This window comes from Sorex araneus, chromosome 1, assembly GCF_027595985.1.
Source record: "Sorex araneus isolate mSorAra2 chromosome 1, mSorAra2.pri, whole genome shotgun sequence".
NCBI classification, from domain to species: Eukaryota; Metazoa; Chordata; class Mammalia; order Eulipotyphla; family Soricidae; genus Sorex; species Sorex araneus.
The window spans coordinates 412515598-412532429 of record NC_073302.1 but is presented as its reverse complement, the minus strand read 5'-3'; the positions used below and the strand labels follow the sequence as shown (position 1 = coordinate 412532429).

The following is a 16832-nucleotide window of genomic DNA, read 5'->3' as shown; positions in this document are numbered from 1 at the left end:
TCTCCACTAAATTAAAAATTTTTATTCTGAGGCCCCACTGGGGATTCTGTTACCCAAGCTATCTCCTTAGCACAAGGCCCAGAGATGCAATACTACAGGACCCTGTAGTGTTGGGGATATCCAGGCAATCCTTTGATACTGGAACCTCCAGGCCTGCACCTACTGATGCATGGGAAACTTCATGGTGCAAGAAATTAAGCTGGGTCCAGTGCACCAGCCACTATAGGATCTCTCAGCCTCATCAATGGTTTTCCTATTTTCAAACACACAGGTATTATGCACCTTAAGAAAAAAAAGTTCTGCTAAATCTGTAGTTCGAATATACAAAAAAAAGTATTTATTTGTTGGCTTCATTAAACAATATAAATAATAGACTAAGTAAGAACTAATTATGCAAATATGATATTTTTCTAATAAAATTCTATTTGTGTGGAAACATTAATTTATGGGTACACAGGAAAGTGCAAAATACTTTTAGTAAAGCCAACAGTAAAGCTAAAAGCATTATAAATACATAAAATAATTACTAACCTTCTTACATAGTCAAAGTGGAAGAATTAGCACATTTCTTGTGACTTGTTGTAATATGATGCTTTCTTGGGTTTTGATCAAAGTTGCCCATGCAACAAAGGCTAGACTTTTCTAAAAAGTTTATCAGGCATTTAGAGGTCTCTAGATTTCTTTCATTGTAACAAAATCATTGTGACAAGTCACCCGATATAAGATAGTATAAGAGATAAGACAGTATAAAAAACATGGATACTGGGGCTGGAGCGATAGCACAGCGGGTAGGGCTTTTGCCTTGCACGCGGTCGACCCAGGTTCAAATCCCAGCATCCCATATGGTCCCGTGAGCACCGCCAGGGGTAATTCCTGAGTGCAGAGCCAGGAGTAACCCCTGTGCATCGCCAGGTGTGACCCCAAAACCAAAAAAAAAAAACCAAAAACAAACAAAAAAAAACATGGATACTAGAACAATAACTCCTTAAAGGTTGACCTATGACAAAGCGATACACAAAATAATTGCAATAGCATTTTCCCTACTTAGTTTTGAAAACAAAACCAAATGTAATGATCTCACAAATATTACTAAACATTTTTTAAAAAATCTGTATTTTTTAGTTTACAGCATATAATAAGAAAAGAAGTAAAGCATGAATAACTATAAAGGTGATACTGAAGCTTGGGTTATAAAATTGTCCTATACACCAGACATTAAAATTTTTAATTGAGTAAACATTTAACTTCCTTTCCGTTTTTAATAAGTTTGTTTCTTTTCCTCCTTATTTCTAGACACAAATCATTAAGGTTATCGAAATAAATAGAGGAATCTGAGTAAAATGGAGCACATATATGCAAATAATTTAGACCTCAGAATCCAATACCCATAACAAAATAGATTGTCAGTTCATAAAACTTTGCATTAAAACCAAAATAAAATTTTCCCTCACAAAGATTAAATTCTTAAATGATGGAATATTTTAAAATTTTACTTTGCTTATATAGGTTATATAACATGTGTAATATGTTATATGTATTACATATATGTAATCAACACACTCAGAAATAGTGTGAATTTTTAAGTCTACAAATGTTTACTATTTGTAGAGTAAACATAATTTGATCATTCTGAGCAATCAAATTAATCTTTTAAATAAAGTAATGCAAGAAAAAAAGAAAGTTATATGGTATTTATTTGATTTACTGCATTAAATTTCTTTCCACAAAAAGCTATTGAGACGATGCAGTATCATAAAAACATAATGCTTTGTTTTACTTTTAACAGCAAAGAAGAATCACCAGTAACATCAGATAAGAATAAGTTTGAGAATTCGAATATTACAGGTAATATTTAATTTTTAAACCAAATTTATATGTTTTCCTAAACTCTACAACTACAGAAATCTCACATAGGTACAATTATATTAACTTTTCAGATACCTCTATTCCAGCAATTGTTTGTTCTCATGAAGACAAGGAAGACTTGGAATCCAGTAATCAAAATGTAAAAGATGTAAACAGGGAACATGATGAACATAATGAAAAAGAATTAGAGTTGATGGTAAGTGTTCTGGTTGCCACAGTATTAGAGAAGATGAATCCATTTATGCTTGAAAGATGCTGCAATGCCTGCCTTTAAATGGCTTCAACTAATATAATTTACAAATGTGAAAGCACAACCTATTCTGTTCCTAGATCTGTAGCTTGATCAACAAGGCACTTTGATTTCAGTGCTTCTCTTCTGGTCGCTGCAGTGGTAAATTAATGACATTCATTTCTTATCTTTTTACCAGAGGCTCCGAATAATAGTTTGTAGGAATTACAGAAGAGGTGGTTCTATCCTGATGCGCATTTCTAATCTTTGTGACAAGTGTATACTTAACATAAACTCTATAAAATGAGAGGGTGACTGTTAGGGTTCTTCCAACACAAGTCTGATTTTTGCATTAAGCAGCATAAAAAAATTACTTCCATCTTTATAAAAATCTCAAAGTTCTATATCATTGGGGAGTTTTAAACTACCAAGTAAGGAGAAAATAGCCTGTGCCATAATTTTTGAACAGGAAACAAATTCAGTAATGTACAATTTAGTATTAAATTTGTTATCATGAATTTCACACTTGGCGAACATTCAATCTATTTGGAATTGGGCGGAGGTGGTGATTTGGATAGCATTTTCATTACAAAGGAAGGAATAAGAGTAAATGAGTCACATAATGCAATTTATCCTTTACTGTATTTGGTTGGAGCTCATATTCTTAGGATACACGTATTCATAATCATCTAAGATTAAAATGACATTTGCCTCCTCAAGTGTCAGTGCTGAAACAGAAAAAAAATAGAGCTCATCTCTTTCCCACACATTCCTCCTTTTCTATAGTGATATATAGAAGCTGCACCACTAAAGTATGCAATTTACTATGCTCCAACTTTAAGAAACTACAAAGTTGTCACCCATTGTGAGAATTTTCACCAGCTGAAAGTTAACATCGCCATTTTTTCTTCAAACCATAGAATATAATGAAAGAGTGAAAAAAATCACATACTCCTCCAATGCACCTCATTACAATGAGCAGCCTCAAATATAAAAGTTTATTTAGAAGTTCCTGAGATTGTACGTCCAATAAATGAACAGGGAGCTGTAATTTAGATGCTAATTTGCTCCATGCTGACGTTAATGCATAAAACAATGAAGCTCTATAATAGATGGAAATACAACCAAATCTGTGGAACCCACAGGCATTGGCTTACAAGACAGCTGTGCAGTTGACAAGTAACATGAGCCTTATGTGAGAAGAAGGGGAAAACGTAAGATTTGCATATAATTATTGAGATCATGCAAATGTCAGTTATGAGGAGAAAAAAAAAACACACAGGCATCTCACTGTTAAATCCTGACAGTTGGCATCACTGAAGAGCTCAAATACATTTGAGTACCAGTTGGCAGAGGGTCATTAAAACAGAATTTGCAGAGACATTAACTCCCTCACTTTTCTTTGAGTGACGTTTTGCTATTAATAGTTTGCAGAGGCTTTGCAGAAAACATATTAATAAGAGAAACTGTAATAGGGGCACCTATAGCAAGTGTAAATGCAGCAAGGGGCACCCAGGAGCTGCTCTCTAATTGATTAGCGTGGAGCTATCAATGTGTATATCCTAAGTGAGGAGAAAATGCAATGACAAGCAAGAATAGTTGAATAATACAATGTGATATTTGGAGACTGGGAAGGAGAATGATTAATTTTGGTCCCTTTTCTTATTCATCTCATTCCTAAGTCATAACGTACGAGGATTTCCCCAAAACATCCAGGTTCCAGAATTTGTGCAAAATTTACAAATGAAATAAATCTAGGAAATCTACCAGTGATAAATCTAAAAAATCCATCAGAGAATTATTAACCATGTTAATGAAACTTTTCTAATTTTCATATATTTAAAATAATTTGATCATTTTTTGTTTGTTTTCATCTCTTAAGATAAATCAACATTTAATAAGAACCAGAAGAACTGCTTCCAGAGATAAAAAGGATTCATTTTCAACAGGTTCAGTCCATTTTCCAAACAAAGCTGAGGAGCTAGAGAAGAAAAACATCTATAAGGAAACATGCACTGACTTGTTTAAAAGGCCATTGTCTCCAAATTCATCAGTTGAAAACTCACTAAACAGAGGTCTTTACCACAAAGAAAATGAGTGCGATCATCAACCATCAGAGGAAATTACTCCCAATTTGGAAGAAATCAAACAGTTGTTGGAAAATGATACCAGTGGTAATGAATATGTAAGGCTACATACCAATGGCAGAGACATACTAGATGATAATGCTAATCTAGCCCAAGGGATGGGTAGCATGCAAAGATACTTTCTTTCCTCAAAGCAACCAATGGCAGATGATGTTAATGAGAAGCAAGAAGGAGAGGCCAAGACAATAGAAGGAAAAGACTGGGAATGTTTAAGAAGAGAGTTCCATTTAAAAGACTCAACAGGAAAGGGTTCTTCTGAGAAAGTTTATAGCAAGAGTGAGGAAGAGGAGGGGGAGGGACAAAGAGCATATTTAGTCATTAATGAAAAATCAAATACAAGTTTTCAAGACCAAGATAGAATGACTGGTCACTCTGAAATAAGTATGAAAGGGATTGGTGCTAGTAACCAAGACCTAGATACTCTGCCAAGAAAAGATACAATTTCTGGTCACAAGATCGCAGAAGATATGTTTTCGTCACTACGGACAAATCTAAGTTGGAAAGATACTGTGTTAACAAGCCCAGAGTCTGATCTTTTGAGCTTTAAAGGCACCCCTTTAGGAGAGACAGCTGATCAAGTTTGGTCACCAAGGAACGGGAATGTTTTGAGAAATGATGATCTGTCCCAAATTGGAAAAGAAAAATCAGATTGGTTTAATCCTGAAGACCAGAAAGAGAATAAACAGCCTAAGCATAGTTGCAATGTCGTGGAAAGTCAGGGACAAACAAAAATGAGGAAGACAAGTAGAACAGAACAGATCAAAGAACTAGCAGATTGTCAAGACATGTGGGAAAAAAGAGATACTACAAGGAGTCTGAAAGCTACTCCTACAGAAGAATTGTTTACCTGCCAAGAAACAGCAATCTGTGAACTGTCTTCTCTAGCTGATCATGGTGTTACTGAGGAAGCAGAAGCAGGTACAGCTTATATAATTAAGACAACATCAGAAACTGCTCTAGAAAGCATGTCTGCTAGAGAAAAAGCAATAATTGCTAAGCTACCTCAAGAGACAGCACAAAGTGACAGGCCCATGGAGGTAGAGGGAACAGTGTTTGATCCGCATGAAGAGAGAAATGATAATTCACATGATACTCTTTGTCAACGAGATACAGAAGGTGTAATCTATGACAATGATTTTAAAAAGCAATCATGTTTAGGTATTTGTAAGGTACATGTAGATGAAATAGGCACGGAAGAAACCAAATCTAGGTGCCCTCCTGGGAAGATATATGATGTGAAGAAATGTGGCATTGGGAGTAAAACATTTGTGGAAGAATCCTTACAGGTCATCACAGAAAATCAGAAAGCTGCATCAGAACTTGATTTTCATTTGAGAATGTTACCAAAAGTCAAAAAAACATTTCTAGAAAATGAAGATCAAGAACAGGTCCAAGAATTACCAAAGAAAACAGAAACAGTTATTCATTCTGCTTTTAAGTCAGATAGTAATAGATCTTCTGCTAATGATTCTTACATCTCCAATTCCCATTCTAAAATGTCAGTGTCATCTGATAAACAGGCAATCGAAATAGAGAACAATATTAGTCCTATGACTCCCCAATCTATTTCTATGAAGTCAGAATATAATTGTGATCCAACAAACGCAGTGCAACACACTGAGAAATCTTATCCTGATACTAAACAGGGAGATATGTCCAAAAATTCAGAAATAGAAACAGCAGGAAATAGAAAAGAGAGTTGTGAAGGCCAGATTCGTCAACAAGGAGACTACGGTATGGAACAATCCCCAGGGTCAAAGATTTCAATCAGTGGAACCTTTGAGAATATGGGAAAGGCAAAACATGAAAATGAAGGATTAATAAACTCTGAACAATCACTGGGTGACAAGGAATCTGAGTGCTCTCTGTCTACAAGTCTCTTTGCTCAAGAAAGTCAAGCAGACAGCAGCAAATCACTGCTTTCACGATATATGCACTCTAAAATATCATATTTTCTTTTGTTTCTGATCTTTCTTGCAACCATCTACCACTATGACTTAATGATCGGATTGGCGTTCTACCTGTTTTCATTGTACTGGCTCTCATGGGCAGGAGGGAGACAAAAAGAGACTGTCAAAAAGAAGTAACCTCAGCACTATTACGATTGTCTCATAAAAGATAAGCTATTTAGCCCCAAACATTTAGACTGGTGAAAGAGACTATTCATTGTTCAAAGACCCAGTGCAGTTTTTCTCTTGAAGGATCATTTAAAAAGGAATGCGTATGAAGTTTGCTCCTTCATATAAGTAATTATTCTATATAGAACCATTATATTTGGATCATTAAATACCTATATGAATATGAGATCTGAAGCACGTCAAGTTGAAATTAGGTACAGCTGTTGCTCCTTAGCAGGCTATGAAGTTGCAATGCTTCACATCTCTTCACTACTTAAAGTGCCATTTCTTGCATTCATTTCTTTTGCAGTAAAGCTTCATTTTCCCCCCTGAGAATATTTCTCCCCCATAGACTTTATAGCAATAGATAAGACATGGACAATGGCAGAGGACTTTTTATTACCTTTTAGTATTGACCATGTAATTTTCATTCATCACTGTATAAATTAGCATATTTTGATAGATCAAATATTTTGACATCTATTTAATATTTTCAAGAATAACACACTATAATTGATATTCATAAAGTTAAATTTAAAAACCATGCAGTTTGAACAAGGTTTATATACAAACACAGCTTTTCTGCCTGTATAACTACCAAAAAAGGACATTCATAAATGAAATATAACAATGATTAAAGCAATTTGGAGATGATGTCCTAGTTACACAAAATTTTGTGGTGACCTGTCTTTAAGAAATGTTTTGCCTTATAAAGATAGATGCTATAACACAGCTGAGCAGATTCAATGTCAACTAGCATTCACAGTTGGAAATTTAAATGAAAAGTTCCACAAGCGTTGTTTTACAATGAATTTGTACCTATAAAGAAAGCACAAAGCATTAAATGATAATGATGATAGAAAATTTCCAAATCAATGATTCCACTTGATAGTAATTTTTGTCTTTAGAAAATTTGAAATGTTTCTCATTATGCAACTGTAAACTATCTTCAGCCAATCATAATTACTAGGCTGGCTATTTAGTGAGTACATTGCTCACAATTTTAAGAAGGTGAATAGGTGTACACGGAAATATACTGAAGGGAAAATGGAAACCCAATATTGCCACTATTATTATTGTCACTTTGGCTAATGTCAAAACATAAAACTAATTGTTTAGTTATATGGGATGATAATATAAGTTTTCTTATGCAATTTTTAAAAACTATTTCAACTATTTATTAAATAATTATTATACTACGTGATCTGTTCTATGGCACAACATTTTCTTTGCTACTCTATATAGTTAGTCCTCAGTGAGGAAGCATGGAAAAATTTTATACATTTGACTTTGTTAGAAATACAGAAGAATAGTTTCAAGGAAGTCATTCTGGTGATTCTCTTTTCAACCAAACCTCTTTTATATTGTATGTAACAATCTTCAGAGAAAAAAAATAATGTTTGTTTCTCTGTAAATGAAATTCAGTGAACAAAATGTACATTCACCAAATCACACATTCTAAGAAATAAATATTTTTGAAAGACAAAATAAGAATGGACATTTAAGCTGACTTTTTGTAATAGTAAATTGTTTCCTTAATTTTCATTAGGTATACAGCTATTTCCAAATCTCCTAATTGCATGCTTGTCTCAAGTACCATTGAGATTGAATACTTGACTTTAACTTTTTAGTTGAACAAATACAAACATCCTGAAGTAGAATTCATGGCAAATATTTGATTGTTTGAGAAACCTTGTTTTCATTAAGTACAAGCGGAATACTATAAGCAGTACCTAGAAAATTATCTCTAAAATTACTATCCTGATAATTTTGCTGGCAGTTCTAAATTACAATGAAGTTAAGGTTAACATTTCTTCAGTTCTTAGTAGCTTTATTTTGTATTATACCCTTAAGAGTTTCAGTCAATACGCTCTACCTTATTAATGTAAAGAATACTACATTACTTTATGAACACAGGTGCCCAAACTATAATTACTCCCCTTATACAAAAAAGAATGTGACTGCTTTTATCTTTTTATTTGACTTGTTGGTAATATTAACTGACTAAAACTCTTCATACCTATTTGTAGTATGACAATAGAAGCTTCAAAGAATTTAAAATACCCAACTGTATATAAAAGCATGCAAGGGGCAAATGATTGGTGATTTAACTGACTTTCCAAATAGGAAGAATTTAAATAAAATTATAAGAACTTATTAAACTAATACTAAGTGGAGAGAAGGAGAGTTTTTGCAACATGCTTAGGTCACACCACTGTGTTTAATAAGAAAAGTAGGTCTCAGGAAGAACTGGCAGCCACTGGTTAATAAAGATTCAGCTTTAAATCTTCATGACTCAGGTAATCATTAAAAGCTAAGACACTTGCTGTGACTCCTAGACTATTGATTGAAAGTCAAAGAAACTTGTGGCCCTAGAGGAAACAAAGAAGTACATCAATTACCTGTTTCTTGTACTAGGTAAAAATGTGATTTAATAACCATCACCTTTTTTCTTACTGGTCTTGTAAATAACAGAAACACAATTCTATAACAATGTCAAATAAAGCATATGTAGGTAATAAACATTTTAAAATATCACATCTGTATATGTCATCATTATCTCACTAGAGTTTACAACAGGAGCATAAATGAGATGACATTCAGCACTAAATATACAACTACATGGGAATAATGCATATTTAGTGCTTCTTTCTTCAGTGGTCCCCTCTTGAGCTCTTGGTATTGTGATAGACATTATTTGAAAGAACACACACAAGCGTGCGTGCGCACACACACACACACACACACACACATACATAGAGTTACTATTTTGTCAGAGAAAAAAATTATTATTTATCACTTTTTATTAGTCTTCTGGTTAAATGCAAAACTTAAAAACATCTAAGCCAATTTTAGGGAAATAAGTAACAGTTATTTTTCCTAAGTAGAATTAACTTTCTTAATATATTTTATTATATTTTAATATTTTCATATGTGAATAATATTTCTTCTCACCAGAGCTGGCTGGTGATTATGCTGAAATTTGCATATGAATAAATAAAGTACACAAGTCAACAAAACATTCAAGCAGTAGCACCAGTAAAGACAGGTGCAGAAAGGCTGTAACCTCTAGGTCCAGGACGTCTTCTAGTTATCTGACTTTTCTTCCAAGTTTTCCCAGAGTCATAGAAGTGAATGAGAAAATAAAGGGTTGTCAACTGTATTTGACTACTGTCTTAGGCAGTTTCTATGGAACTAAGGAAAAGGAATGACTGATTTTGCAACAAGATAAAAGAGTTATCACAGTTCATTGTGTATCAGTATCTAACAGCTGTACGCCTCTATGAAGAAAAGCTAAAATTTTTAGTTTTGTATAATTCACTTGTTAAATACTTAGATGACCTTAATTATTCAAGTATGAAGCAAGATACTATTTTAATATAAACTATGTTAAATTTTACTGTTAAGATTTAACAATGACAATATACTATGTAAAAATTTAAGAGAAAGCAAGACTGTGATTTCGATATTCACGTTTTTATATTCAACGTAATAAAGAAGGGAATGTGTAAATCAGCACTCAATAAGAAATCATTTTTATTTGACTAAATTAGTTCCAAGTTCTGATACTATTGCATACTTAAATGACTAAATTAACTTATAGTCTTGTTTGCAATTGTGTCCTAATTCACTTATGGTTTGGTTGGAATTGTATCTTCTTTCTAATAATCTTACCTAAATCAGTTTCCATTGCTCTTTGCCTCAAACTCTCCTCAGTCAAACAATTCATTTTATACCTAACATAGACCATATGCTTTTTCTTTTTCCACTTTTCTCACGTGTGCTGCTCTACTTAGTAGACACGTGAGTCCTACATATTCTTGTCTTCCTATCTGATGCTGTACATACTTCTCTCCTCTCAAAACAATTCAGGCTCCCAAACATTGGAAATATCCCTCAATTTCGGTTAGTAGAATCTCCTCATTTTCAGGTCTCTTGCAATGTGTACTTTTTTAAATCTATGCTGGCAAGCATGACTTGACTTAATTTTAACTTATTTTCCTCTGTGTTCTATCTGCTTGTTTGGTTCAGGGACAACGGTCTCCTTCCCCCTCCTCTGACCTCATAATTCTAATTCGTAAGAACCCTAAGTCAATAATTGTAAATGAAATTTAAATGCCTTCAATTGAGGTATCAATACTAAAATCAGTTGTATTGATATTCCATTTCTATTCTCTCCATTAAATATGAACAGGATTCTTTGAGGTCTGATTTTTTAAATGAATAAACAATCAATTTCCTTGATTTTCTATGTTTATGATTTCTTCATAGCAGCAGAAATATTTCCTTCATTCTTTTTAATGGTAAATAATACACGGATTTTACATTAAAAGTATAACATACCATAATTAACTAACATGAAAATTAATAGAATACTATATATTAGATATAGTTTAATAACCAATAAATATTACAAGATATTAAGCATAAAAAACTTGATATTCAAGAAACTGTCATGTCCTTTGAAAATACCTGATATTTCAACATCAGATCTGCTCTGCTTGTAAATTTAAGGGTAAGTAAACGCAATGACTGCTGTAATAAACAGCGGATTTAAAAAAATGAAATATTTGCAGTCTCTGATATAGTGTAAAAGTAAAATGTGTGTTTTGTATGTTCAAGGTCATGGGTTAAACATGCCTCTGCGCTGAACAAAATAAAAACAGAAAATAGTTGTCTGATTAACATTTAAGCATGTGTACACACAAATATATATACATGCACACAATTCTACATGAGATATTTTAATGATAATGAATTCATTCTACTAAAACAGTGAGTAGTGATATATACAAAACAGATTTGTATTTTCCTGGAAGAAACTTATTCTATCATTTTTGATATGAATTAGAATAATAACATGATTTTATATATTTTTGAGATACTTTAGTGAAAAGCAGTATATGTTCTGAAAATTTAGTATATCATAAAATTGCTGAAGAGCATCAGCAAACAATTTCTTAAGACTTAAAGAAAACAAAATATAGTTTTTTAAAGTTCGTCAATTTTGTGTATTGACTGACTTGATACTGAGTAGAAATAGATTTAAAATTTTCTAAAGACATACAATATTAAACAAAATATTATATTGGAGAAATCACTGTCACTGTCATCCTGTGAGACTTGTTACTGTTTTTGGCATATCGAATATTCCATGAGTAGCTTGCCAGGCTCTGCCATGCGGGGGGGATACTCTTGGTAGCTTGCCGGGTCTCCGAGAGGGGTGGAGGAATCGAACCCAGGTTGGTCAAGTGCAAGACAAACGCCCTACCCGCTGTGCTATCGTTATATTGAAGAAAAAAGTGCCTAAAACTTTCTATAAGAAGTTAAACTATTTTTTGCAAATTATTAAATAACCTACCCACACTCTACTTTTAATCACTTTATACAGAAGGCCTTTAATGTACAATTTATAACAGTTTTATCATGTTGCATTTATAAAAGTATAATATATAAACGATTATTATACCTTAAAATGATATTTTTTCTACATATCAATTGGCTCTTCACAAATGGTGATTAATACTTGGGGATTCTAACTGTAATTTCATTATGCATATAAACTTTCCTTTTTGAAAAATAAAACTGAGTTCTTTGTTTTAAAAAGGAATAAAGGTCAAACTTACTATTTATAAATTATAAAAAATATTGTTTTATACCTACATGGGTATAGGTAGAAATTCTTTAAATATATTTTTATACTTTGAAGATTAGAAAACGAACTAAGAAAGAAAGATGCTTTAATTTATTTTAAGGACCAAGAGGCTAAGGTACTTGCCTTGTATATGGTGACCCTGGTTAATACCCCAAAGCTGAGTACCATATGATTTCTTTAGCATCACCAGGAATGGTCTCCTAGCACAAAATCAGTTATATCCCCTAAGCTGCAGAGTATGGCCCAAACCAGTTCAATAATAAAGGTAAAGTTTAGTAACACGTTAGATGCTTTGCCTTGTACATACTTTGCTTCTTACATTTCAAAGATATAACATATTTTTAATGCTCATTTTAAATAGCATTAAAATAAAGCCCTCCAAATGTCTCATTACACTTTAGCCTTATTTGCATACAACTACGATGAAGATGCATCCTGATGTGATTAGTATAGTATCTATTTATACCTGATGTCTCAGTGTAATTATTAATTATACTTCTTATACTTTCAAAGACAACATGATTTGGATGTAGAATTGTAAGGTCAATCTGAAAATCCAAGAAAATATACCCACCAGTAGTCATAAGTTTCTTTTGTCACATGAAAAAAATCATTACATGAAAGGAGTAGTTTGTAGTATGAATACTATCTGCAACCTACAGATACACTGCCATCATAATCACTATCAGACAAAATAATTCAAATATACTCTTCCCTGGTAGACTGAGTAAAAGTTTAAAATTATTTTTGCAGATTCAGAAACGTTGAGGTTAATGATTAAAAATTTAGAAAGGAATATCATGAAGAATAGGGTACAGTCTGTAGTATTTTATAATGGTCTTTCTCATATTTATTCATTAGGGACAAAGGAAATTTAATAATAATAAATGTTCATTCATTATCTAAGTCATTTGCTTAAAAATAACCAAAACTTCTCAAAGTAGTAGGAAGAAAAGGAGGGAGAGATGGGGGAAATAAAAGAAATGAAAAGAGAACACAAAGCAAGAGTAAAGAAGAGAAGAAGATGGGATGAAAAGAAGAAAGAGGAAAGGGGAGGGGAGAGTCAAGAGAGAGGAGGAGAAACACGCTTATGATAAAGAAATAAGACAGCTATGTAGGACTGCAAGTGAAATAGAACTGAAAATAGGCAGCTCTGAGTACAGATGTGTAAAGCCATCAGGAATGGAGACCTGCCTGGCTCTCATGCTCTCCTATATGCTTTTTTTTTTTCTTTACCCACTTGAATTTTTCATTTTAAAATTTATTTAAATACCATGATTTACAAAATTGTTCACAATACAGTGTTTTCAAGTATTCAATGCCCCAACACCAATCCTACCACGAATGTGTGCTTACTGATATCCCTAGTGTCCCTCCTTCCCCCCCATCATCCTGTTCCCTTAGAAGGCACTAATCAATTTACTTTAGATTGCTTATTACAATATATATATCTTATAATGATATTGATAAAGTTATGACCCGAGGATTTGCTGAGCAACATGAGAGTTGGTCCTTCTGTGTTACTGCTTTCACTCATTGAGCTTGGTGACTTCAACTCAATTTTCTCGGCTGATTTTCTTGCTTCTCCTGGGTTGTCAGCTTTGGGAATTTCAGCTGCACAGCACATCTGCATATGCTCTTTTTTTGTCAGTGGATTCTCTCTTTCAAGTAATTTTTTGAGATACATGGTACTTAAGATTGAATTCTCCTAAAACAGAGCATTTTAGATGGTAGTATTTTGATTATGTCCCTGAGAAAAATATAAGCATTTTGTCTCGATCTCACCTTCAAATTTCTAAAAGATAAAAATCCAGTGGCTCCATTTGGATTGAATACCTGTTCCAGAAACAATCCATTATATGTCAATAACTGAAAGTGGAAGCGTGCTGTTTCTCAAGCAGTGTTTAGAGGCCGTGCTGAAAGGAAATGTTGCTACATTTTTAAAATGTAGGTGTGAATTCAAGATTTGTGATGTGAACATATCATGTTATTTTTCAATTTGTAAAAGGCGTATACCTCTCTCTCTTTCCCTTTGTAGGTATGCATGGCCTTAATTTCTGTAGATTTATCAGAGGTCTGAAAATCAGTGTCACAACCCTTAATTAGAATTATGTAAACAGTTTATTGAATTTCACAAATATTTAGTTTTATGGAGTTTTATTTAATATGTCTTTTAATATGAGAATTGACTATCTAAACTCAATGACTCCAACCACCAGCGAATTTCTTAGTCACTTTCTTTTTTCATTTATAATTAATAGAATTTCCATGAATAAGTTGCTAATGTGTTTCTAGGTCCTTTCTGGATTTTGCTGCAACTGTGAATTAATATTTTTCCCATTAAAAATTTCAGGAGAGTTACAGATATATTCTAGCACTTGATTTTTGAGTGGGTCCACACACACCTGGTGGTGCTTGAAGGGTACTTCTGGTATTCACTTGTCACTTCCAGAGGCACATGAGGAACCATGCAGTGTCAGGGGTCAAATCCAAGAGTCTTCCATATATTCCAGTCTTTAACTTGTCTCATTAGCTGTAATACTTTATTTTGTATTGTTTTGTTTTATTTTGTTTTTGGGCAAGACCCAGTGGTGCGCAGGACTTACTCTGGCTCTCCACTTAGGGTTCACTCCTGGCAGAGCCTGGGGGAACATGTGGGGGGGTCAGGGATTTATTCTGGTTTAGCCATGTGCAAAGCAAACATTCTACTTGCTGTGCTGTTGCTCAGGCCCAATATTTGACTTTTATGCACTGCTTATTCAACTACTCTACATAACTGCTTCATTTTTTCTACTGAGTATTAATTTGCTTTTCTGGCAATTATGTCAAAAACATAAGAAACATTATTGAGGGGCTGGAGTGATAGCACAGCGGGTAGGGCGTTTGCCTTGCACGCGGCCGACCCGGGTTCGATTCCCAGCATCCCATATGGTCTCCTGAGCACCGCCAAGGGTGATTCCTGAGTGTAAAGCTAGGAGTAACCCCTGTGCATCGCAGGGTGTGACCCAAAAAGCAAAATAAATAAATAAATAAATAAATAAAATAAAATAAAAACGTTTTAAAAAAAAAGAAACATTATTGATCTTGTGTATTATTTTATTATTTTATGCTTCTTGTTGGATTGCAGCTATAGCACAGCAAGTAGGGCGTTTCTCTTGCACGTGGCTGACCTGGGTTTGATTCCTCCATCCCTCTCAGAGAGTCTGGAAATCTACCGAGAGTATCCCACCCCACGGCAGAGCCTGGCAAGCTTTCCATAGCGTATTCAATATGCCAAAAACAGTAACAAGAAGTCTCACAATGGAGACGTTACTGGTGCCCGCTCGAGCAAATCGATGAAAAATGGGACGACAATGCTATAGTGCGATGCTTCTTGTTATGTTCTACTACTTGTGTTGTTACTATGATGTACTATTTTTAACTCATATTTTCTTTTTCTGGAATTCTTGAGGCAAATACACATCAATGCTCTCAAAAATATATCAAACGTTAAAATAAACTAGACTTTTAGAATTGCATTCTATTGGTTTTGATATAAGCTTCTATATCTCAAATATATACTTGCATATGTATTTAAAATATTTCCCTTCTAGTTTGTATTGTAATTCTCATTCTCACTGTAATTTAACAGTGTTATTTAACAATATATTCCATTTTTATTTTTTATTATTGTTCTCAAAATTACTTTGGCAATTGTCATAGACTATGCTTATTGCCAGTTACTTGAAGGTGATAATACTTTCTTTGTCATTTGCCCACAGACAATTTGATTGTTATTTAATATACATATATTCTTTCCTGAGTCCAGATTTTGGTATATACATGTAAGGACATGCATTCTAAACCTGTTGTTCAAACTGCATTCAAACTAATACATAATAGACTTCACTATCATTACTTGGAATTCCCTACTGATATTATGCAGATACTCATTTTTTTCTTATAACTGTGCCAGTTTTGCTGTAATGTTCTCTTCTTTGGATTCTTATTTCTTAATTACATTAAGCCTTTAAATCTTTGTTGAAGATAAGCTAATTTTATATTAGTTCATTTTTTGTTTTGTTTTTTTTGTTTTGTTTTGTTTTTCGGGTCACACTAGGCAATGCACAAGGGTTATTCCTGGCTCTGGACTCAGGAATTACTCCTGGCGGTGTTTGTGGGAACATATGGGATGCTGAGAATCAAAGCCGGGTCGGCCGCGTGCAAGGCAAATGCTCTACCCACTGTGCTATCACTCCAGTCCCTAATTTTATATTAGTTTTTAATAATTTCCTTTTTGTTATTATATGTAGTATCTTTGCTTAAAATTTTCTTAGTTCCACATGGTCTAAGAACTGTTTTGCAGGACTGAGGGTCAAACCCATGTCCTCCTAGGAAGGTGTGTGCTCAACCACTGAGCAACACCTACGTCCATGTCCTAGTTTTGTCACTTGGCTGCTAATGCAGCTTTTCCCATCTCTTTCTTGTATTTTTTGCCAGAAACAAATGTGGTTATATTTTTAAAATTCCAACTAAATACCTACATATATGCTAGGATTAGAGTTATATTATATATTAGGGTTATATTAATTAGAGTTAATATAACTTTATATTATATATAAATATTATTTTATTTACATATAATATAAAGTTATATTATATATAAAATTATATTAAATATAAAGTTATATTATATCTTAATTAGAGTTATATTAATTAGAGTTATATTAGGTAACTCTTCTGATTAAAAATGCATTGGGGCTTATTTTTGTTATGTGGTTTTCAGTTTATAGTTTATATTTTTTATAGCTCTTTGTCCGTGTTATTGCTTCCTAAAT

General features: G+C 33.3%; 1 protein-coding gene across 1 annotated transcript in view; it reads left to right on the top strand.

Moving 5' to 3' along the window:
- Nucleotides 1-6329, top strand: part of PPP1R3A (protein phosphatase 1 regulatory subunit 3A) — a 47700-nt gene extending 41371 nt beyond the window's left edge. The window contains exons 2-4 of the mRNA XM_004602081.2: nt 1787-1845; nt 1938-2062; nt 3978-6329. Coding sequence (XP_004602138.2) covers nt 1787-1845; nt 1938-2062; nt 3978-6329 — 2536 coding nt within the window. The remainder of the gene's footprint in view (nt 1-1786; nt 1846-1937; nt 2063-3977) is intronic.
- Nucleotides 6330-16832: the final 10503 nt, after the last annotated feature.